Genomic DNA, 25,037 nt, shown 5'->3' on the forward strand with positions numbered 1-25,037 from the left:
CACGTCGGGCAGGAAAGTGGTGTACAACGTCACAGTCACAGGCACGTCGGGCAGGTCAGTGGTGTACAATGTCACGGGCACGTCGGGCAGGTCAGTGGTGTACAATGTCACAGACAATTCGGACAGGTCAGTGGCGTACAATGTCACAGACAATTCGGACAGGTCAGTGGCGTACAATGTCACAGACACGTCGGGCAGGTCATTGGCGTACAATGTCACAGACAATTCGGACAGGTCAGTGGCGTACAATGTCACGGTCACGTCGGGCAGGAAAGTGGTGTACAACGTCACAGTCACAGGCACGTCGGGCAGGTCAGTGGTGTACAATGTCACGGGCACGTCGGGCAGGTCAGTGGCGTACAATGTCACAGACAATTCGGACAGGTCAGTGGCGTACAATGTCACAGACACGTCGGGCAGGTCATTGGCGTACAATGTCACAGACAATTCGGACAGGTCAGTGGCGTACAGTGTCACACACACGTCGGACAGGTCAGTGGTGTACAATGTCACACACACGTCGGGCAGGTCATTGGCGTACAATGTCACAGGCACGTCGGGCAGGTCAGTGGTGTACAATGTCACACACACGTCGGGCAGGTCATTGGCGTACAATGTCACAGAAACGTCAGGCAGGTCATTGGCGTACAATGTCACAGAAACATCGGGCAGGTCATTGGCGTACAATGTCACAGAAACATCGGGCAGGTCATTGGCGTACAATGTCACAGACACGTCGGGCAGGTCATTGGCGTACGATGTCACAGACAATTCGGACAGGTCAGTGGGGTACAATGTCACACACACGTCGGACAGGTCATTGGCGTACAATGTCACAGGCACGTCGGACAGGTCAGTGGCGTACAGTGTCACAGACACGTCGGACAGGTCAGTGGTGTACAGTGTCACAGACACGTCGGACAGGTCAGTGGTGTACAATGTCACACACACGTCGGACAGGTCATTGGCGTACAATGTCACACACACGTCGGACAGGTCAGTGGCGTACAGTGTCACAGACACGTCGGACAGGTCAGTGGTGTACAATGTCACACACACGTCGGACAGGTCAGTGGTGTACAATGTCACACACACGTCGGGCAGGTCATTGGCGTACAATGTCACACACACGTCGGGCAGGTCATTGGCGTACAATGTCACAGAAACGTCAGGCAGGTCATTGGCGTACAATGTCACAGAAACATCGGGCAGGTCATTGGCGTACAATGTCACAGAAACATCGGGCAGGTCATTGGCGTACGATGTCACAGACAATTCGGACAGGTCAGTGGGGTACAATGTCACAGACACGTCGGACAGGTCAGTGGTGTACAATGTCACACAAAAATTGCAGATGGTTTTGCTTTAGTTCTGCCCTGTCCTCAAGGTTTCTTATTCAGGCAAGTGGGCATTATTGCATCAATTTTCCCACTTGTGCCTTATAGATGCTATAAAGCACAGTGATGTAACTCGCTGCAGAATACTCAGCCTCTCATCTGCATTTGAAGCTATGGCATTCATCTTGCTGGTGAAGTTGAGTGTCTGGTCAATGGTGAACCTCTGGGTGCTGACAATGGATGTTTGTTAAAAATAATGGCACTGACTGTCAAGGGTAGGACCCTTTTTGAAGATGGCCATTGTCTGGCACGGTTGTGTCAGCATTGTTACCTGCCCCCTTTCAGCCCATGCCTCAATGTTGTCCAGGTCATGCTGCATGCTGAGAAATTGTGAATGGAAATGGACATTGCGCAATCAGCACACATTCCCTCTCCTGACCTTCTAATGGAAAGATCAGAAATGAACATGAAATAATGGATGAATCTAGGACAGCAACTTCAGGAACTCCTCTGGGTCCAGGGGCTGGGATGACTGATCTCCAACAAGCGCAACTGTGTGGAAGTGTGAGAAGAGGCGAATGAGAGCGGAGGTTAAGTTGGGCATGCAGAAGAACTGAAGTTACATGGAAGCCAACTCACAGAATGAGAAATTAGTGCATTGTTTAGAGATGGTATTTGAGTGTTTTAATCACCAAACAGGATTACTACAGCGAACAACATACATCAAATGCTGGAGGAGCTCAGCAGGTCAGGCAGCATCTATGGAAAAGAGTAAACAGTTGACGAGTTGGGCCAAGACTCTTCTTCGGGACTGAGAAGAAGAGGGAAGATGCTGAATTAAAAGGTGGGTGGAGGGGAAAGGGGTTAGCTGAAAGGTGATAGATGAAGCTAGGTGGGTGAGGAAGGTCAAGGGCTGGAGAAGAAAGAATATGATAGGAGAGAAGTGTGGATAATAGGAGAAAAGGAAAGAGCCGGGGGTGGGGGACCCAGAGAGAAGTAATAGGCAGGTAAGAAGAAGTAAAAGGAACATATCATTTGTTCATCTGGTTGTAAAGGAATTAGTTATCACACTTTCAACATCAAATTTATCCTCAACTCAAAAAAAAAAGCTTGGTTGATTCATGGTACCCTTATTCAAGAAGAGCAGCTGGGATAATTCAGGCAATTACACACGTACTGTATCTGTCTATCAATGGTAGGGCAATTACAGATAAAAATCCAAGACGGAATCTATACTGGAGATTACTCAAAGATAGTCAGTATGGAAGATCCTATCTGACTAATTTGACTGAATTTTTTTTAAAGGTAACCAATGTACCAATGGAAGCAGTGTGGATATTGTGGTGTACGAGGACAACATGGTAGTGTAACGCTTTACAACACCAGCTGTAAGATTGTGGTTCAATTCCTGTCGCCGTCTGTAAGATTATATGTTCTTCCCGTGACCGTGTGGGTTTCCTACTGGTGCTCTGGTTTGCTCCCACATCCCAAAGACGTATGGACTAAGATCAGTGAGTTGTGGGCATGCTACGTTAGCACCAGAAGCACGGTGACTCATGCATGCTGTCCAACATAATCCTCACTGATTTGATTTGATGTGAACAATGCACTTACTAAATGTTACTATGTACTGTACATGTCACAAATAAAGCTAATCTTTATCTTTACGTGGAATTCATTAAGCCCTTTGACAAAGTTTCATGTGGTCCCAATGTCCCATTGTCCCATGGCATGTTGATAAACTGGATCCACAACTGGCTTGGTGAAAGGAGGCAAAGTGCGATGGTGAAGGGTTGATTTTGTGACTGGAGGACTGTGACAAGTGCCATACCACAGGGTCTGATGCTAGAACCTTTACTGTTTGTCGTCTACATTAATGATTTGGAGCTGTGATTAGTAACTACGCCAATGACACAAAAAAAGTGTTGATTTTGAAAAGATTGGTATAAGGTTCAAGATGGCAATGATCAGTTGGTAATGTGGGCATTGCAATCATAGGTGGAAGTTAAGGTTTAAAAATATGATGTAATATACTTTCGGAAGACAAATAAAGGTAAGAGTACAGACTGAGGAATCTAGGCAAGTACTAGAGCTGGCCAGGCTGCAAACCAAATGGGAGTAATATATGTGAATCTTGCCATCGATATGGTGGCCTTTTTTATTTGCTGTATGACTCCCCTGGATCTATTATAATGACCATTCTAATTTGTTCTGAAAATGCTAAGCAGGTCCACTGATCTCTCTAGCAACACAGACAGAATGCTGGAGGAACTCAGCAAGTGTACAGAGGGGAATAAGGAGTCGACGTTGGTGTTTATGGTTGAGGTTCTCCTTGCTGATTTAGGGCAGGTCAGTCATAGTGTCATCATGATGCCAAAGAAAAAGGAGACCACCTGGAATTCCCACTAACACTGTGACGATCACACGAGGATAGGATCTGCTTAGGTGATCGTTTACAGGCAATGCAGCAGAGTGGTGTGTGGCTCCTGTAACCAGTAGATGTACAAGCAAATACTGACCCCATTGAGAAACTGGAGAATGTTAGCAAACACTACCTCAAGTGACTCTTCTTCCATGCAATTATGTGGAAGAAAGTGGAGACGATGAACAATGCACATAGCCCCACACCGTACATCCAGGCAGTAATCTTCTCCCACCGGTCATCTGATAGCCTATGAAGCAATGTGCTGCCAACAATTGCTGGAACAATGAGAAACTGGGAAGAAAAGATAAACCAATTCAGCAGTTTATACACTTTCTCACTTCTCTGATGGCTACCTTTGCTATTGGGGTGGGTTTCTTTTACCTCCCTGGGAGGTGGATTTCTGATTCCGCTAAATGGAGTCTGGTGACCTCACCTGGACACTGCAATGCTTGTGTGTGAGACGAAGATAGCACTGGGTTCAGCTCAAATCAATTGGATTGTTTCCTCCAGATGCTGAGGTTGAGGGAGACCTGACAGGTTTATAAAGTAATGAGAGGCATAGACAGCCAAAATCTTTTCCCCAGTGTAGAAATGTTGAATACTAGAGAAGTGAAAGATGTAAAAGGGACCCAAGGGGAAGCTTCTTCATGTAGGGGCTGGTATATATAGGGAATGAGCTGTACAAAAAGTGTTTGAGGCAGGCTCCATATCAACATCCAAAAGCTTTTTGGATAAGTACATGGATGGGAGGTGTTCAGAGCGTATGGGCCATGGCAATTAGGACTAACTTGGTGTGCACCACAGTCAGCATGGAAGAGTTGGGCCCACTTTGGCTATAATAGGATGAAAGGGAAATGTATCAGGAGATAGTGTAGACTCCTCAATCCTGTACTGGCATTCAATATTGTGATTGATCTCTCTCAACTCTCCTTTCCCTCCTGATCTCTACATCCTTCAATTCCCCTCATATTCAAAATTTTAAAAATCTCAGACCTTGATGCTGACTCTTTCTGATACAACAATACCCCTTCGTTCTGGAGCTTGTTGCCTGAGGAAATGTACAAACAGAATATTCGAAGTATAGAGAGCGATAAGGATTTCCTGTTAGAGAATGCTTACTACAATTCCAGGATTACTCTCTGCATCAGGGTGGGCTGCACACATGGAACTGTAATCTGAGGCTTTCCTCAAACAGAAGGGGATATAAAGATGGCTATTCTTTTGATCTCAGATAGAAATGCCCGGAAATCTCATCTTATTCCTGAGAGACTCCTCTTCCATCTCTTTTTCCCCCAAGGAAAAGCCCTGGCAGAAAAGGAAATACTTACTGCGTGTGTATAACAGTTTGCAGCATGTTCATAGGCAGTGGGCTGGTACCGGGAATTAGCCGGAGGTCTGTTATTCATAAACCTATAAAGAAAAGAGCTAATTAAATCAGTGAGAGTTTACTGTGCTAAAATTGGCTGTCATATTCCATACATTTCAATATTGATTACACTTCAAAAGCACTTCACTAGCTGAACAGTGCTTTGCAAAACTGTGAAAGGCCATGAATCAATTCAGCTTGTTTTTTAAAGAGTGAGCTTTTTTCAGTTGCTAGTATTTCAAGGCAAAGACAGTCAGAAGCAACAAAACTTTACCTGTGTCAATTCAAAGTTCAAAGTAAATTTATTATCAAAGTACATATATGTCACCATATACAACCCTGTGCAAATACAAAAGGAAAGAATCATAATATTAAATAAATAATCAATATATATCGAGAACATGAGATGAAGAGTCCTTAAAAGTAAGTCCATAGGTTGGGAACATTTCAAAGAAGGGGGCAAGGGAAGATGAGTGAAGTTATCCCCTTTGGTTCAAGAGCCTGATGGTTGAGGGGTAATAACTGTTCTTTGTAATTCAAACATTACTAATTTCAACAAAAAAAATTAGCTGTCAAATATGATTCCAGCAGCCTGGAGGATTCTCTTCCTATTAGGCAGTCTTTCAGAATCAAGGATTTCTGTGGGTCTTGATGGAGTTGGAATGCCTTAAACAGGATCAGAATCAGGTTGATTATCACTGGCATATGTCATGAAATTTGTTGTTTTGCAGCAGCAATACATTGCAATACATAATTTTAAAAACTATAAATTACAGTAAGTATGTATACGGAAAACAGATAAGTAGTGCAAAAAGAGAGGGAGGTGATGTTCATGCATTCATTGAACACACACAAAGTGCTGGAGTAACTCAGAAGGCCAGGCAGCATCTATGGAAAAGAGCAAACAGTCAACGTTTCCGGATGGGACCCTTCATCATGATGAATTCATGGATTCATTGTCTGTTCAGAAATCTGATGGCGGAGGGAAGAAACTGTTTCTGCAACATTGAGCATGTGCCTTCAGGCAACCTGATGGCAGCAATGAGAAGAGGGCATGTCCAGGGTGATAGTTGTCCTTAATGATGGATGCAACCTTCTTGAGGCATCGCTCCCTGAAGATATCTTGGGTGCTGGGGAGGCTAGTGCCCATAATGGAGCTGGCTGAGTTTACAACTTTCTGCAGCTGTTTACAACTCTGCAGTGGCTCCTCAACACCAGACCATGATGCAACCAGTTAGAATGCTCTCCATGGTACATCTGTAGAAATTTGCAAGCGTCTTTGGTGATAAACCAAGACTCAATAAGACCATAAGACAAAGGAGCAGAAGTAGGCTATTCGGCCCATTGAGTCTGCTCCGCCATTTTATCATGAGCTGATCCATTTTATCCTATTTAGTCCCACTGCCCCGCCTTCTCACCATAACCTTTGATGCCCTGGCTACTCAGATACCTATCAATCTCTGCCTTAAATACACCCAATGACTTGGCCTCCACTGCTGTCCGTGGCAACAAATTCCATAGATTCACCACCCTCTGACTAAAAAAATTTTTTCGCATTTCTGTTCTGAAAGGGCGCCCTTCAATCCTGAAGTCATGCCCTCTCGTACTAGACTCCTCCATCATGGGAAACAACTTTGCCACATCCACTCTGTCCATGCCTTTTAACATTCGAAATGTTTCTATGAGGTCTCCCCTCATTCTTCTAAACTCCAAGGAATACAGTCCAAGAGCGGACAAACGTTCCTCATATGTTAACCCTCCCATTCCCGGAATCATTCTAGTGAATCTTCTCTGTACCCTCTCCAACATCAGCACATCCTTTCTTAAATAAGGAGACCAAAACTGCCCACAGTACTCCAAGTGAGGTCTCACCAGCGCCTTATAGAGCCTCAACATCACACCCCTGCTCCTATACTCTATTCCTCTAGAAATGAATGCCAACATTGCATTCGCCTTCTTCACTACCGACTCAACCTGGAGGTTAACTTTAAGGGAATCCTGTACGAGGACTCCCAAGTCCCGTTGCATCTCAGAACTTTGAATTCTTTCCCCATCAAATTCCTAATGAGATATAGCCTCTGTTGTGCCTTCTTTGTAATTGCATCAATATGTTAGGCCCAGGATAGATCTTCAGAGATGTTGACACCCAGAAACTTGAAATTGCTTACTCTTTTTATTGCTGGTCCCTCAATGAGGACTAGTGTATATTCCCTTGACTTCCTCTTCCTGATGGCCAAAATCAATTCTTTGGTCTTACTGATGTTGAGTGCAAGGTTGTTGTTGTGACACGACTCAACCAGCTGAACTACCTTGCTCCAGTACGCCTCCTCATTATCATCCGAAATTCTGCCAGCAATAGATGTGTCGTCAGCAAATTTGTAGATTATATAGCTGCGCCTAGACACACAGTTGTGGGTGTAGAGAGAGAGTAGAGCAGTGGGCTCAGCACGCATCTTTGAGGTGGACCAGTGTTGATTGTCAGCTAGTAAGATTCATCATTTCCGATCCACTCAGACTGTGGTCTCCCAATGAGGAACTCAAGGATACAGTTGCAGAGGAAGGTACAGAGGCCCAGGTTTTGGAGCTTGTTGATTCGATCTGAGGGTATGATTGTGTTGAATTCTGAGCTGTAATCAATAAACAGCAGTCTGATGTAGGTATTACTATTGTCTAGGTGATCCAAGACCCAATGGACAGCCAGTGAGACTGCATCTGCTATACACCTATTGTGGCGATAGGAAAATTGCAGCAGGTCCAGGACCTTGCTTAGGCAGGAGTTGACCAGTCTCTCAAAGCATTTCATCATAGCAGATGTGAGCGAAACTGAGTGAGTCATTGAAGCAGCTCACCCTGCTCTTGAGCATTGGTATGATTATTGCCCTTTTGAAGCAAGTGGGAACCTCTGACTGCAGCAGTGAGAGATTGAAGATGCCCTTGAACATTCCCGCCATTTGGTTGGCACAAGTTTTCAGAGCCCTACCAGGTACATCCTCAGGGCACCATCATTGGAGTACATCTCCAAGATTAGGGACATAGATGGGTGAATGCGCACAATCTTTCCCTCCCAGAGTTGGGGAATCAAGAAGCAAAGGACATAGCTTTTTCCACCTACAAGGTCCATATCTGAGCTGTCAGAGGAAGTGGTTGAGGTAGGTACATTAACAAAGCATACATGAATAGGAGAGGTTTAGAGAGGGATTTGTGCCTAATCGGGCAGATGGGGATACCTTGTTTGGCATAGATCAATTGGGCCAAAGAACCTATAACTGTGCTATATGAATCTAAAGGTATCATTAAGGAAATAACAAGCAGGCTAGACAAAGGAGAGTCAGCGGATGTTGTGTATCTGGATTTTCAGAAGGCCATTAACAAGGTGCCACACATGAGATAGCTTAACAAAATTAGGGCCCATAGGATTACAGGAAAGATATAGATAGAAAATTGGCTGACTGGCAGGAGGCAAAGAGTGGGAATAAAGGGGGCTTATTCTGGTTGGCTGCTGGTGTCCAGTGATGTTTCCCAGAGTCTGTGTTGGGACTGCTTCTTCTCATGTTATATATCAATGATTTGGATAACAGGATTGATGGCTTTGTGGCCAAGTGTGTGGATGATACGAAGACAGGTAGAGGGGAACATAGGACAGAAATCTACGGCACATTACATGTCCTACAGCCCAAAATGCTGTGTTGACCCATGTAACCTACTCTAGAAACTGCCTAGAACCCTACCTCATAGCCCTCTATTTTTCTAAGATCCATGTAACTACCTAAGAGACCCTATTGTATCTGCCTCCATCACTGTCGCTGGCAGTGCATTCCACACCCATCACTCTCTGTATAAAAAACCTAACCCTGACATCCCCTCTGTACCTACTTCCAAGCACCTTAAAACTATGCCTCCTTGTGTTAGCCATTTCAGCCCTGGGAAAAAGCCTCTGGCTATCCACACAATCAATGTCTCTCATCATCTTATTCACTTCTATCAGGTCACCTCTCATCCTCCGTGGCTCCAAGAAGAAAAGGCAAAGTTCACTCAAGCTATTCTGATAAGGCACGCTTTCCAATCCAGGCAACATCCTTGTAAATCTCCTCTGCATTCTTTCTATAGTATCCTCATCCTTCCTGTAGTGAGGTGACCAGAAATGAACACAGTATTCCAAGTGAGGTCTGACTAAGCTCTTATGTAGCTGCAACATCACCTCATGGCTATTGAATTCAATCACACAGTTGATGAATGATGAATGCCAACACACCATATGCCTTCTTAACAATACTGTTAACCTTTGTAGTAGCTTTGAGTGTCCAAGATCTCAATGATGAACTGTGAGTCGTACAACTAATACTATATTCTGTCTTCAAATTTGACCTACCAAAATGAACCAATTCACACTTATCTGGGTTGAACTCCATCTGCCAGTTCTGCATCCTATCAATGTCCCACTGTATCCTCTAAAAACCCTCCTGCCTATTCACAACACCCCCTCCCCCCACAACCTTTGTGTCATCAGCAAACTTACTAACCCAGCCTTCTACTTCTTTATCCAGGTCATTTATAAAAATCACAAAGAGGAGGGGTCCCAGAACAGATCCCTGCAGAACACCACTGGTCACTGACCTCCATACAGAATATGAACCATCTACAGGCAAGCCAATTCTGGATCCAAAAATCAAAGTCTCCTTGGATCCCATGCATCCTTACTTTTTGAATGAGCTTGGCATGAGCTTATCATATGCCTTACTGAAATCCATATACACTACATCCACTGCTCTACCTTCATCAATGTGTTTTGTTACATCCTCAAAGGAAGATAATGTTGAGGAAGCAGGGGCTCTGCAGAAGGACTTGGACAGATTTGAAGAATGGGCAAAGTGATGGCAAATGGAATATGGGAAGTGTATGGTTATGCACTTTAGAAGAAGTAATAAAGGAGTAGACTATTTTCTAAATGAGGAGAAAATTCAAAAATTAGAGATGCAAAGGAACTTGGGAGTCCTTATGCAGGATTCCCTAAAGGTTAACTGGCAGGTTGAATTGGTGGGAAGGAAGTCAAATGCATTCATTTCCAGAGGACTAGAATATAAGAGCAAGGATGTAATGCTGGAGCTTTAAGGCATTGATTAGACCGTATGGAGTATTGTTTGCAGTTTTGGGTCCTTTATCTAAAAAAAGATGTGTTGGCATTGGAGAGGGTCCAGAGAAAGTTCATGAGAATGATTCCAGGAAGGAAAGGGTTAATGTATGAGGAGCTTTTGGCGGCTCTGGGCCTGTACTCGTTGGAGTTTAGAAGAATGAGGGTGAATCACATTGAAACGTACTGATATTGAAAGGCCTAGATAGAGTGGATGTGGAGAGGATGTTTCCTTTGGTAGGGGAGTCTAGGACCAGAGGGCACAACCTCAGAATTGAGGGATGTTCTTTTAAAACAAAGACGAGGAGGAGTTTCTTTAGCCATGCGGTAGTGAATCTTTGGAATTCATTGCTATAGAAGCTGTGGAGACCAAGTCAATGGGTATATTTAAAGCGGAGGTTGATGGGTTCTTGATCAGGCAGGGCGTCAATGGTTCTGGGGAGAAGGTAAAAGAATGGGCTGAGAGTGAAAATGGATCAGCCACAATGAAATGGCAGAGCAGACTATATGGACTGAATGGCCTAATTCTGCTCCTTTGTCCTTTGGTCTTATGCTGCCTAAGTTACTGAGTTCCACCATCATTTTGTGTGTTGGAATCTAACCAAGTTCTTTGTGAGGTGTTTGTATCAAATTAACAGCTGTTCAGTAGGTAAGCCCTGCCTACCTCATTCTGTTAGACATGTCATTCAATGGGTCACTGTACCACATTCTTACTGGCAATAGGAGGTGCTATCAGATTTGGAAGCTACTTAAATGCCACAAAGATTGCGTGACTGCATGAGGTAATATCTTGTGAAACTTAGGGCAACACCTGAGGTATATTCACAGCAACAAGTCCAGGCACTCAAACACTAGTTGTGTCACCAGTCTAACATGAAACAGAGATGTTCACAAAAATATCCAATTGCCTGCAGCAAAACACTAATTTAAATTCCCATCAGGTGCCTTTAGTGATACCCAAGAAATAAATTTCAGGACATTCAAGAAAATACTCAGGGAGTCAAGTATAAATATCTCAGTTATGAAATCAAGTCAGAAAATGCCAGGAAGACCCCAGTTCAAATCCCCTTTTCACCTGCCATAACAAATTTCAGCTGGGAGAGTAAATGGATTGTACAACTAAAGGAGGGACAATAAAGAGTGGAGGCAAGCTGAAAATCAAACAAAACCGCAGATGCCTAAAATCTTAAATTTAATGAAAAATTGCTGGAACAATCAGCATTCTGTGCAAAGAGCAACAGTTAATATTATAGGAGCAAGATCATTTATTAAATCCGGGGAAAAAAGCAAACAGGTTAGTTTTCAGTAGCAAGGAAGATGTGGAAGGAATGGATAGAAGAAAGGGAATTTGTACTTGGAAAACCATGGCCTAATTAGTGACAGTCCTCAGCTTTGTGTGGGTCAAGTCATGTCTTACTAAATTATAAGATTTTCAAGTTGGTGATGAAAGTGATTAATGAAGGTAGGGCCATGGATGTTGACTACATGGATTTCAGGAAGGTGTTTAACAAGGTCTCACATGGTAGGCTCATTCAGAAGATTAAAATGACTTGGCTGTTTGGATTCAGAATTGGGTGCTGGTGGGACTTATTCTGGTTGAGGTCCGTGATTAGTGATGTTCTGCAGAGATCTGTATTGAGACCAATGATGACTTGGAAGAAAATGTAGCTAGCTCCGTTAGTAAGTTCACAGAGCATATAAACATAGAAACATAGAAAATAGGTGCAGGAGTAGGCCATTCGGCCCTTCAAGCCTGCACCGCCATTCAGTATGATCATGGCTGATCATCCAACTCAGAACCCTGTACCAGCCTTCCCCCCATACCCCCTGATCCCTTTAGCCACAAGGGCCATATCTACCTCCCTCTTAAATATAGCCAATGAACTAGCCTCAACTGTTTCCTGTGGCAGAGAATTCCAGATTCACCACTCTCTGTGTGAAGATTTTCCTCATCTCGGTCCTAAAAGGCTTCCCTTTTATCCTTAAACTGTGACCCCTTGTTCTGAACTTCCCCAACATCGGGATCAATCTTCCTGCATCTAGCCAGTCCAACCCCTATAGGATTTTATACATCTCAATAAGATCCCCCCTCAATCTTCTAAATTCCAGCGAGTATAAGCCTAGTCGATCCAGTCTTTCTTCATATGAAAGCCCTGCCATCCCAGGAATCAATCTGGTGAACCTTCTTTGTACTCCCTCTATGGTAAAAATGTCTTTCCTCAGATTAGGGGACCAAGACTGCACACAATACTCCAGGTATGGTCTCACCAAGGACTTGTACAACTGTAGTAGAACCTCCCTGCTCTTGTACTCGAATCCTCTTGCTATGAATGTCAGCATACCATTCGCCTTTTTCACCGCCTGCTGCATGCCAACTTTCAATGACTGGTGTACAATGACACCCAGGTCTCGTTGCACCTCCCATTTTCCTAATCCGCCACCATTCAGATAATAATCTGTTTTCCTGTTCTTGCCACCAAAGTGGATAACCTCACATTTATCCACATTAAATTGCATCTGCCATGAATTTGCCCACTCACCCAACCTATCCAAGTCACTCTGCATCCTCCTCACAGCTAACACTGCCACCCAGCTTCGTGTCATCCGCAAACTTGGAGGTGCTGCATTTAATTCCCTCATCTAAGTCATTAATATATATTGTAAACAACTGGGGTCCCAGCACTGAGCCTTGCGGTACCCCACTAGTCACTGCCTGCCATTCTAAAAAGGTCCCGCTTATTCCCACTCTTTGCTTCCTGTCTGCCAACCAATTCTCTATCCACATCAATACCTTACCCCCAATACCATATGCTTTAAGAATGCACACTAATCTCCTGTGTGAGACCTTGTCAAAAGCCTTTTGAAAATCCAAGTATACCACATCCACTGGTTCTCCCCTATCCACTCTACTAGTTACATTCTCAAAAAATTCTATGATATTCGTCAGACATGATTTTCCTTTCACAAATCCATGCTGACTTTGTCCGATGATTTCACCGCTTTCCAAATGTGCTGTTATCACATCTTTGATAACTGACTCTAGCATTTTTCCCACTACCAATGTCAGGCTAACCGGTCCATAATTCCCTGGTTTCTCTCTCCCTCTTTTTTTAAAAAGCGGGGTTACATTAGCCACCCTCCAATCCTCAGGAACTAATCCAGAATCTAAAGAGTTTTGAAAAATTATCACTAATGCATCCACTATTTCTTGGGCTACTTCCTTAAGCACTCTGGGATGCAGACCATCTGGCCCTGGGGATTTATCTGCCTTTAATCCCTTCAATTTACCTAACACCACTTCCCTACTAACATGTATTTCCCTCAGTTCCTCCATCTCACTAGACCCTCGAGATATAAAGATTGGTGGCATTGTGGATAGTGTAGAAGACTGTCAAAAGTTACAAAGTCTTCAGTAAAAGTGCGACTATGGGGAGACTACATACTTTTAAAGACCATCAGGGCCACCTACGTGTGGAGCCATGGGTGTCGGTCTTGATTTTTAATTTCTCTTTCTCCTTGAAGAGCATTAAGGTGGGCAAATCCCTAAATCCTGATCAAGTGCACTTCCAGACCTTAAGGGAAGCCAGGCTAGAAATCTTGGGTGCCCTTGTAGAAAAATCAGCTTCGTTGTTAGCCACTGGTGAAGTTCCATAAGGCTTCAGAGTGGCTAATATTGTTCCATTGTTCAAGAAGGGTAGCAAGGACAGACCAGGGAACCACAGGCTGGTAAATCTGACTTCACTTGTATGGAAGTTTACTGGAAAGAATTTTGAAGTCAAGGGCTAAATCAGGAATAGTCAATATAGTTTATTTTGCGTGGGATGTCATACCTGATGAATCTTTTGGAGTTTTTTTTTTGCCTCTGCTGTAGGCCTATTGTGGAAGTAGACAAAATGCAGAGGGTCGAACCCTTGCTTAGTCAGAGTTAATTTTAGCCATGACCAACCTTTCAAAGCACTTTATCACAGTAGATGTGAATGCAATGTACTAATAATCATTGAGGCAGCTCACCCTGTTCTTCTTGGGCATTGGTATGATTGAAGCCATTTTGAAGCAGGTGGGAATCTCCAACTGCAGCAATGCGAGACTGAAGGTGTCCTTGAACACTCCAGCCAATTAATTGGCACAGGTTTTCAGTGCCCTACCAGATACACCATCACGGCCTGTAGCCTTCCAAGGGTTCATCCTCTTGAAAATTGATTTGATGTCAGACTCTGAGACAGATATCACAGTATTAAATGAGCAAATACTAAATGTTGTAGGAATTTGTATAGGTGTAGATGGTTCTCCCTTTCTAAGCACGGATAAAAGGCGTTGAACTCCTCTGAGAGTGAAGCATCACTGTAGCCCTCAGCAGACTGTGAACCCCACAGTTCATCCACAGCTACTGATTTGGATATGTCCAGTATGTTCTCAAAGGCACACACACATCCACACAGCTCTTGATGATGTCAGTGACAACTGTGACAGATTCATTCAGATTTGAAGATGAATCCCTGAATATGGTCCAGTCCACTGATTCAAATCAGTCCTGTAAGTGCTCCTTTGCCCCCTTTGACCATACTTTATGGTTCTCACCACAGGTGCTCTGGTCTTTAGTCTCTGCATAAAAGCCAGGTGTAGAAAGTGGGCCAAGTGATTGGACTTGCCAAAGTACGGAAATGGGGTGGTGCAGTAAGTACTCTTGATGGTGGTCGAGTGAGTCGGCTCCCTTGGTTCCACAGGCGAAATGTTGGTTGGTGATAGTTGGTCAGAGACTTCTTCAAGCTGGCCTGGTTGAAGTCCCCCACAAAGATCTGGAAGGCACCAGGGTGAACCATGGCAGAAAACCCGTGAGAGTTCTTAGAAAATGACAGGCATAGATATTGTAGATAATCAGACTCTTTTTTCCGGGATGGCAATGTTAAATAATATAGCACAAGGTGAGAGGAAGAAAATGTAAAGGAAATTTACCAGGTAATATTTTTTAAAAACAGAGTGGTAGACATGTGAATGGAGAGATATCAAAGATCCAGACAGTGAGATTAGTTTAAATTGGCATAATTTTTAACACAGATATTATAGGCTGAATACTCTGTTCCCATGCTGTAACTGTTCTATGAGTGAAAATGATGATAGGAAGAAATAGTAAAAATCAGAAACAGGTTCAATATCACCGGCATATATCATGAACTTTGTTAACGTTATGGCAGCAGTACAATGAAACACATGATATATAAATGTAATGCTCTGTAAGGTTTCCCTGCTAATGTAATGGTTTCTCTGTACCAGCAGTGTTTGGGTTATGACTAGAGATAACGGGGCTTTGGAATGTGCGGTCTCTTGTTCGGTGGAAGATGGAGAGAGAAGATGCCAGAATGGACAGGTCGTAGACTGCAGAACTGAGTGGACGTGGAATGGGGTCAGGAGTCAGCTGCGCCTGGGGGAAATCATAGAACATAGAAATCGAAGGAGAACAAACGGACGAGAAAGCCATGAGCTCCAATGTGCCCATTAGACTGTTTCATTAAAATGGGCCCTTTTCTTTTTGTTTTCTTTACTAACCCTCTAGTCAAATTAAGGAGTATAAAGCTAAATCATTTAATTGCATATGGTGTACTGTTTGTTATTTCGTGGTACTGATTTGTAACAGGAGAAAACATCACGCAGCATCTACACAAACGAGATTTCATAAGTTTGGCGGAGAGTGTCTTTCCCTAGACTAACACAGCCCACCAAACCTGGGGTTACGTAAATATAGAGAAAAACACTGAATTTCAGCAAGTATATGTCTATTAAGTAGTAAAGTTAAAATAAGTGGTGCAAACAACAAAACAGAAATACAAAAGTAGTGAGGTAGTGTTCATGGGTCCAATGTCCATTTAGAAATTGGATGGCAGAGGGGAAGAAGCCGATCCTGAATCGCTAAGTGCGTGCCTTCAGGTTTTCGCACCTCCTTCCCTACGGTAATGAGAAGAGGGCATGTCCTGGGTGGTGGGGGTCCTTAATAATGGATGTGAAGACAGACTCTAGCAGATTGAGCGGATGAGACCAATGGAAGGTCCGATGGTCAAGAAGGCGGTCTTTGCAAGCGTTGTGGAATGTGTAGAGCAGGACAAGACACAGAAGACATCCTGGTCATCCACTGTACCTAATCCCATCTCCAGCTGTCTCGACTCTGCCTTGCCACTGGATCCAGACAGGAATTGGGAAGAGAGAGTGAGGCTGACGCTGCACAACTCTCCCTCACTTAAATCCAAATCACGCGCTAGTCTCGGCACCATCTGGTGTTGAGGTCCTCATCGATGTCGACGATGGACGAACAACAATGATGGGTGACACATTCTTAAGGCACTGCCCCTTGAAGATGTCTTGGATAATACAGAGGCTAGTACCCATGATGGAGCTGACTAATTTTACAAGTTTCTGCAACTTACTTTGATCTTGTGCGGTAGCCACCGCCCCCCCCGAGCCCCCACACCAGATGGTGATACAGCCAGTCAAAATGCTCTCCATGGTACATTTGTAGAAGTTTCCAAGTGTTTTAGTTGACAAACCAAATCTTCTCAAACTCCTAATGAAATATAGCCGCTGTCTCAAATTTGAGGAGAAGCTAAAGTCAGATGTATCAGTATTACAGTGGAGTAAAGCAAATTACAGAAGCTTGAGAGAGGAATTAGCCAGAATTGATTGGAAAAGAACACTGGCAGAAATGACAGCACAGCAGCAATGATGGGAATTTCTGGAAGCAATTCGGAAGGCACAGGATATATACATCCCAAAGAGAAACAACTATTCTTAAAGGCAATTTAACACGACCATGGCTAACGAGGGAAGTCAAAGCCAACATAAAAGCCAAAGAGAGGGCATATAATAGAGCAAACATTCGTGGAAGTTAGAGGAGAGGGAAGCTTTTAAAAACCAACAGAAAGCAACTAAAAAAGTCATTAAGGTAAAGATGGAATACAAAAGTAAGCTACCCAAGAATATTAAAGAGGATACTATAAGTTTCTTCAGATAAATAAAGTATAAAAGAAAGGCGACAGTGGATATCAGACTGCTGGAAAAAGGTGCTGGAGAGGTAGTATTGGGGACAAGGAAATGGGGGAAGAACTCAACAAGTATTTTGTATCAGTCTTCACTCTGGAAAACACTTGCTGTATGATGGAAATTCCAGATGTTGGGGGCATGAAGTGTGTGAAGTTACCATTAGTAGGGAGAAGGTTCTTGGGAAACTAAAAGGTCTAAAGATAGACAAGTCACCTGGACCAGTTGGTGTACACCCCAGGGTTCTGAAAAAGGAGGATGAAGAGATTGTAAACAACAGGAATTCTGCAGATGCTGGAAATTCAAGCAACACACATCAAAGTTGCTGGTGAACGCAGTAGGCCAGGCAGCATCTGTAGGAAGAGGTGCAGTCGACGTTTCAGGCCGAGACCCTTCGTCAGGACTAACTGAAGGAAGAGTGAGTAAGGGATTTGAAAGTTGGAGGGGGAGGGGGAGATCAAAAATGATAGGAGAAGACAGGAGGGGGAGGGATAGAGCCAAGAGCTGGACAGGTGATAGGCAAAAGGGGATACGAGAGGATCATGGGACAGGAGGTCCGGGAAGAAAGACAAGGGTGGGGGGGGGACCCAGAGGATGGGCAAGAGGTATATTCAGAGGGACAGAGGGAGAAAAAGGAGAGTGAGAGAAAGAATGTGTGCATAAAAATAAGTAACAGATGGGGTACGAGGGGGAGGTGGGGCCTTAGCGGATGTTCATGCCATCAGGTTGGAGGCTACCCAGACGGAATATAAGGTGTTGTTCCTCCAACCTGAGTGTGGCTTCATCTTTATAGTAGAGGAGACTGTGGATAGACATGTCAGAATGGGAATGGGATGTGGAATTAAAATGTGTGGCCACTGGGAGGTCCTGCTTTCTCTGGTGGACAGAGCGTAGATGTTCAGCAAAGCGGTCTCCCAGTCTACGTCGGGTCTCGCCAATATATAAAAGGCCACATCGGGAGCACCGGACGCAGTATATCACCCCAGTCGACTCACAGGTGAAGTGTTGCCTCACCTGGAAGGACTGTTTGGGGCCCTGAATGGTGGTAAGGGAGGAAGTATAAGGGCATGTGTAGCACTTGTTCCGCTTACATGGATAAGTGCCAGGAGGGAGATCAGTGGGGAGGGATGGGGGGGACAAATGGACAAGGGAGTTGCGTAAGGAGCGATCCCTGCGGAATGCAGAGAGAGGGGGGGAGGGAAAGATGTGCGTAGTGGTGGGATCCCGTTGGAGGTGGCGGAAGTTACGGAGAATAATATGTTGGACCTGGAGGCTGGTGGGGTGGTAGGTGAGGACCAGGGGAACCCTATTCCTATTGGAGTGGTGGGAGGATGGAGTGAGAGCAGATGTACGTGAAATGGGGAGATGCGTTTAAGAGCAGAGTTGATAGTGGAGGAAGGGAAGCCCCTTTCTTTAAAAAAGGAAGACATCTCCCTCGTCCTAGAATGAAAAGCCTCATCCTGAGAGCAGATGCGGCGGAGACGGAGGAATTGCGAGAAGGGGATGGCATTTTTGCAAGAGACAGGGTGAGAAGAGGAATAGTCTAGATAGCTGTGAGAGTCAGTAGGCTTATAGTAGACATCAGTGGATAAGCTGTCTCCAGAGACAGAGACAGAAAGATCTAGAAACGGGAGGGGGGTGTCGGAAATGGACCAGGTAAACTTGAGGGCAGGGTGAAAGTTGGAGGCAAAGTTAATAAAGTCAACGAGTTCTGCATGCGTGCAGGAAGCAGCGCCAATGCAGTCGTCGATGTAGCGAAGGAAATGTGGGGGACAGATACCAGAATAGGCACGGAACATAGATTGTTCCACAAACCCAACAAAAAGGCAGGCATAGCTAGGACCCATACGGGTGCCCATATCTACACCTTTAGTTTGGAGGAAGTGGGAGGAGCCAAAGGAGAAATTATTAAGAGTAAGGACTAATTCCGCTAGACGGAGCAGAGTGGTGGTAAAGGGGAACTGATTAGGTCTGGAATCCAAAAAGAAGCGTAGAGCTTTGAGACCTTCCTGATGGGGGATGGAAGTATGTAAGGACTGGACATCCATGGATGAAGAGATTGTGGAGGCATTAGTAATGATCTTTCAGGAATCATTAGATTCTGGAATGGCTCCAGAAGACTGGAAAATTGCAAATGTCACTCCACACTTCAAGAAGGGAGAGATGCAGAAGAAAGGAAACTATAGGCCGGTTAGTCTTACCTCAGTGGTTAGGAAGATGTTGGGGTCAATTATTCCACAGAGGTCTGTGTTGGGACCGATTCATTTTACGCTATATGTCATTGATTTGAATGATGGAATCGATGGCTTTGTTGCAAAGTTTGCAGACAATATAAAGATAGGGGCAGGTAGTATTGAGAAAATAGAGAGGCTACAGAAGGACTTAGATTGGCTAGGAGAATAGGTAAAGAAGTGGCAGATGGAATACGGTGTTGGGAAGTGTATGGTCATGCACTTTGGTAGAAGAAATGAAAGTGTTAAATAGAACACAGAATAGTACAGCGCAGTACAGGCCCTGCGGCCCACTATGTTGTGCCGACCCTTAAACCCTGCCTCCCATATAACTCCGCACCTTAAATTCCTCCATATGTCTAGTAGTCTCTTAAATTTCACTAGTGTATCTGCCTCCACCACTGACTCAGGCAGTGCATTCGACGCACCTACCACTCTCCGAGTAAAAAACCTTCCTCTAATATCCCCCTTGAACTTCCCACCCCTTACCTTAAAGCCATGTCCTCTTGTATTGAGCAGTGGTGCCCTGGGGAAGAGGCGCTGGCTATCCACTCTATCTATTCTTCTTATTATCTTGTACACCTCTATCATGTCTCCTCTCATCCTCCTCCTCTCCAAAGAGTAAAGCCCTAGCTCCCTTAATCTCTGATCATAATCCATACTCTCTAAACCAGGGAGCATCCTGGTAAATCTCCTCTGTACCCTTTCCAATGCTTCCACATCCTTCCTATAGTGAGGCGACCAGAACTGGACACAGTACTCCAAGTGTGGCCTAACCAGAGTTTTATAGAGCTGCATCATTACCTCGCGACTCTTAAACTCTATCCCTCGACTTATGAAAGCTAACACCCCATAAGCTTTCTTAACTACCCTATCTACCTGTAAGGCAACTTTCAGGGATCTGTGGACATGTACCCTCAGATCCCTTTGCTCCTCCACACTACCAAGTATCCTGCCATTTACTTTGTACTCTGCCTTGGAGTTTGTCCTTCTAAAGTGTACCACCTCACACTTCTCCGGGTTGAACTCCATCCGCCACTTCTCAGCCCACTCCTGCATCCTATCAATGTCTCTCTGCAATCTTCAACAATCCTCTACTCTATCCACAACACCACCAATCTTTGTGTTGCCTGCAAACTTGCTAACCCATCCTTCTACCCCACATCCAGGTCGTTAATAAAAATCACGAAAATATTTTCTAAATGGAGAGAAAATACAAAAAACTGATCTTGAGATCAATTGAAAAGGACCTTGGGAGACTTTGTGCAGGATTCCCTAAAGGTTATTTTCTGTTGGGAGTCTGTGGTGCAGAAGGCAAATCCAATGTTAGCATTCATTTGAAGAGGACTGGAATATAAAAGCAAGGATGTAATGGTGAGATTTTATAAAGCACTGGTGAGGACTCACAGAAACATAGAAAACCAACAGCACAATATAGGCCCTTCGGCCCACAAAGCTGTGCCGAACATATCCTTACTTTAGAAATTACCTAGGCTTACCCATAGCCCTCTATTTTTCTGAGCTCCATGTACCTGTCCAGGAGTCCCTTAAAAGACCCTATCGTATCCGCCTCCACCACTGTCTCCGGCAGTCCATTCCACGCACTCACCACTCTCTGCATAAAAAACTTAGCCCTGACATCTCTTCTGTACCTACTTCCAAGCAACTTAAAACTGTGTCCTCTCGTGCTAGTCATTCCAGCCCTGGGTAAAAAGCCTCCGACTACCCACACGATCAATTTTTTGGGCCCCTTAGAAAGGACATGCTGAAACTAGAGAGAGTTCAAGGGATTGAACAGCTTGTCACATGAAGAGCATTTGATGGCTCTGGGCCTGTACTCACTAGAATTCAGAAGAATGAGAAGTAACCTAATTGAAACCAATCAAATGGTGAAAAGCCTTGATAGAGTGGATGTGGAGAGGATGTTTCCTATGGTGGGAAAGTCTAAGACTAAAGACATAGCCTCAGAATAGAGGGCCGTCCTTTTAGAATGGAGATGAGGAATTTCTTTAGCTACAGAGCGGTGAATCTGTGGAATTTGTTGCCACAGGCAGTTGTGGAGGCCAAGTCTTTATGTATATTTAAGGCAGATGTTGATAAATTTTTGATTTGTCAGGACATGAAGGGATACGGGAGGGAGGGGGTGAAGAAGGCAGGAGATTAGGACTGAGAGGGAAAATGGATCGGCTATGATGAAATGCTGGAGCAGACTCGATGGCCAAATAGCCTAATTCTGCTACTAAATCTTATGGTCTTGCCTTCTTTATAGCTGTATCAATATGTTGCATCCAGGTTAGGTCCTCAGTGATATTAACTTCTTATATAAACAGAAAGAGGGATATATTAAGAAATAAAGAACAGTTGTATGCAAAATATAGAGGGAAAACTAGAAGACAAACAACTTGGGATTGTGAGAAGTGCAATCTTCAGCACTTCAATTAGATACAAAAGAATAAAAGCTGCAAGTTCTGAAATCTGAAAATAAAAGCAGAGAATGTTGTAAATGTTTAGCAGGTCAGATAGTATCTTTGGAAAGAAAAATATGACCTGAAACTCCTTGACCTGCTGAGCATTCTCTGTTTAGACTGTCACTTCCATCTACCAAGAAACAACAATCATTAACTAACATTTCTCTTTGCAGTACTTTAAACTTGCAATGTATTTTGAATTGAATTTAACTCATTAGTTCAAATTCCAGGTGCAATGTACATAATAAAATACCATACCTTTGAAACAATCAATATACAAGTCAGTAGAATTATAAAGCATTGCAACGGCAAGGCAAAGGGCTGCATACAGGCAGGAAGCTCTCTTCTTGCTTTGGTCTTGATTTTAATGAAGGAAAGGCTAAATTTGAAACAGGTTTCAATCTTACTAACTTTTTTTTCTAGTCATCTTCAATTTCAAGGCCGGTTATGAATTAAAATTAAGAAGTGCCTTATCTTGGAGTTACTGAGAATTATCATTAATTATAAAAAGTACCAAGCAAATTATTTCATAATTTAAAGGATATTGCTAATTTCATACAGATTTCATCATATACCTGGAATGACATGGAGCCCAGAAGTTCCATGCTGCTTCCCAGGAGAACAGTCTCATTAGTCACATTCCCCTTCCCCCACCATTTTCTACACCTTATATTCTGCCTGAGTAACCTACAAATCTGCAGCACGAACAATGAGTTCACCAACTTTTAGTAAAGTACTTCCCCTCTATCCCTTTCCTCTCTCTTCCAGATCCATCTGTCAATCACACACACTCCTCCCACTGGTTCCCCACATTTACTACTCCCACCTACTCCTTGATTCCATACTCCACCTTCCTTCAGATTCGATCATCCTCGGTCCTATATCACATCTCTCAGTTTGGATCTACATTCTCTCCCCTCCCAGCCCATCACCTGGATCCATCTATCACCTATCAGCTCTTGCTCCACCCCTTCCTTCCACCTTTTTATTGGCTACCTCCCTCCTATCTTTCAGTCCAAATGAAGGTTTTTGTCCCAAAATGTGAAGTTCATTTCTCTCCACAGAGCTGTCTGACCTGCTGGGTTCCTACAGCATCTAAGTGTTGGTCCAGATTCCAGCACCTGCAACCTTTTGTGATTCCTTATGTTCTTGTACCACTATTCTTTCTCTCACACACACATACAAACATCAAAACACTTTGATTGATTTTATCATTAATCTACACTATTGGGCAGCTCAGAATCAATAGTTATACTAGCAATGCATACTCCACAAGGACAGCACTTGAAATCAGGATTAAACCTGGAACCATGGAGATGTGAGGCAGTTGTACCAACCACCAGTTCCCTGTGACACCCATATATATGGTTTCTGATATTACAGTAGATAAGATGTATCCATTCATCTGAACGCACCCACCTTATATGATGTGGATGCAAGACTTCGAGAGCAAAGAGGATGAGAAGAGACAAAGCAACAAATGAAAAGAGTGGATAATGACAGATGATAGTGAAGAGCAAAAGGATAAGACATGAGAGAATAGGACCAATCAAGTGTGACAATGGAAAAGTGTGTAGGAAGTAGTGGAGGTACTTAATGAATACTTTGCTTCAGTATTCACTATGGAAAAGGATCTTGGCGATTGTAGGGATGACTTGCAGTGGACTGAAAAGCTTGAGAATGTAGATGTTAAGGAAAGTGATGTGCTGAAGCTTTTGGAAAGCATCAAGTTGGATAAGTCACCCAGACCGGACAGGATGTACCCCAGGCTACTGTGGGAAGCGAGGGAGGAGATTGCTAAGCCTCTGGCAATGACCTTTGCATCATCGAAGACAGGAGAGGTTCCGGAGGATTGGAGGGTTGCCGATATTGTTCCCTTATTCAAGAAAGGGAGTAGAGATAACCCAGGAAATTATAGACCAGTGAGTCTTACTTCAGTGGTTGGTAAGTTGATGGAGAAGATCCTGAGAGGCAGGATTTATGAACATTTGGAGAGGCATAATATGATCAGGAATAGTCAGCATGGCTTTGTCAAAGGCAGGTCGTGCCTTACGAGCCTGATTGAATTTTTTGAGGATGTGACTAAGCACATTGATGAAGGTAGAGCTGTAGATGTAGTGTATATAGATTTTAGCAAGGCACTTGATAAGGTACCCCATGCAAGGCTTATTGAGAAAGTAAGGAGGCATGGGATCCAAGGGGACATTGCTTTGTGGATCAAGAACTGGCTTGCCCACAGAAGGCAAAGAGTGGTTGTAGACGGGTCATATTCTGCATGGAGGCTGGAGACCAGTGGTGTGCCTCAGGGATCTGTTCTGGGACCCCTACTCTTTGTGATTTTTATAAATGACCTGGATGAGGAAGTGGAGGGATGGGTTCGTAAATTACCTGATGACACAAAGGTTGGGGGTGTTGTGGATAGTGTGGAGGGCTGCCAGAGGTTACAGCGGGACACTGATAGGATGCAAAACTGGGCTGAGAAATGGCAGATGGAGTTCAACCCAGATAAGTGTGAGGTGGTTCATTTTGGTAGGTCAAATATGATGGCAGAAATAGCATTAATGGTAAGACTCTTGACAGTGTGGAGAATCAGAGGGATCTTGGGGTCCGAGTCCATAGGACACTCAAAGCTGCTACGCAGGTTGACTCTGTGGTTAAGAAGGCATATGGTGCATTGGCCTTCATCAATCGTGGGATTGAATTTAAGAGCCGAGAGGTAATGTTGCAGCTATATAGGACCCTGGTCAGACCCCACTTGGAGTACTGTGCTCAATTCTGGTCACCTCACTATAAGGAGGACATGGAAACCACAGAAAGGGTGCAGAGGAGACTTACAAGGATGTTGCTTGGATTGGGGAGCATGCCTTATGAGAATAGGTTGAGTGAACTCGGTCTTTTCTCCTTGGAGCGACGGAGGATGAGAGGTGACTTGATAGAGGTGTACAAGATAATGAGAGGCATTTGATCGTGTGGATAGTCAGAGGATTTTTCCCAGGGCTGAAATGGCTAGCACGAGAGGGCATAGTTTTAAGGTGCTTGGAAGTAGGTACAGAGGA

General features: G+C 44.0%; 1 protein-coding gene across 2 annotated transcripts in view; it reads right to left on the reverse strand.

The window, feature by feature from the left end:
- The window catches only part of LOC140187191 (monocyte to macrophage differentiation factor-like), a 56,499-nt gene that overhangs the window by 16,611 nt on the left and 14,851 nt on the right, over positions 1-25,037 (reverse strand). For both annotated transcript variants that reach the window (XM_072242253.1, XM_072242252.1), the window contains exons 2-3: positions 5,091-5,172; positions 3,893-4,053 (exon numbers count right to left, since the gene is read on the reverse strand). In XM_072242253.1, the coding sequence (XP_072098354.1) occupies positions 3,893-4,053; positions 5,091-5,172 (243 nt within the window). The remainder of the gene's footprint in view (positions 1-3,892; positions 4,054-5,090; positions 5,173-25,037) is intronic.

This window comes from Mobula birostris, chromosome 24 (genome assembly GCF_030028105.1).
Source record: "Mobula birostris isolate sMobBir1 chromosome 24, sMobBir1.hap1, whole genome shotgun sequence".
In the NCBI taxonomy this organism is placed as follows: domain Eukaryota; kingdom Metazoa; phylum Chordata; class Chondrichthyes; order Myliobatiformes; family Myliobatidae; genus Mobula; species Mobula birostris.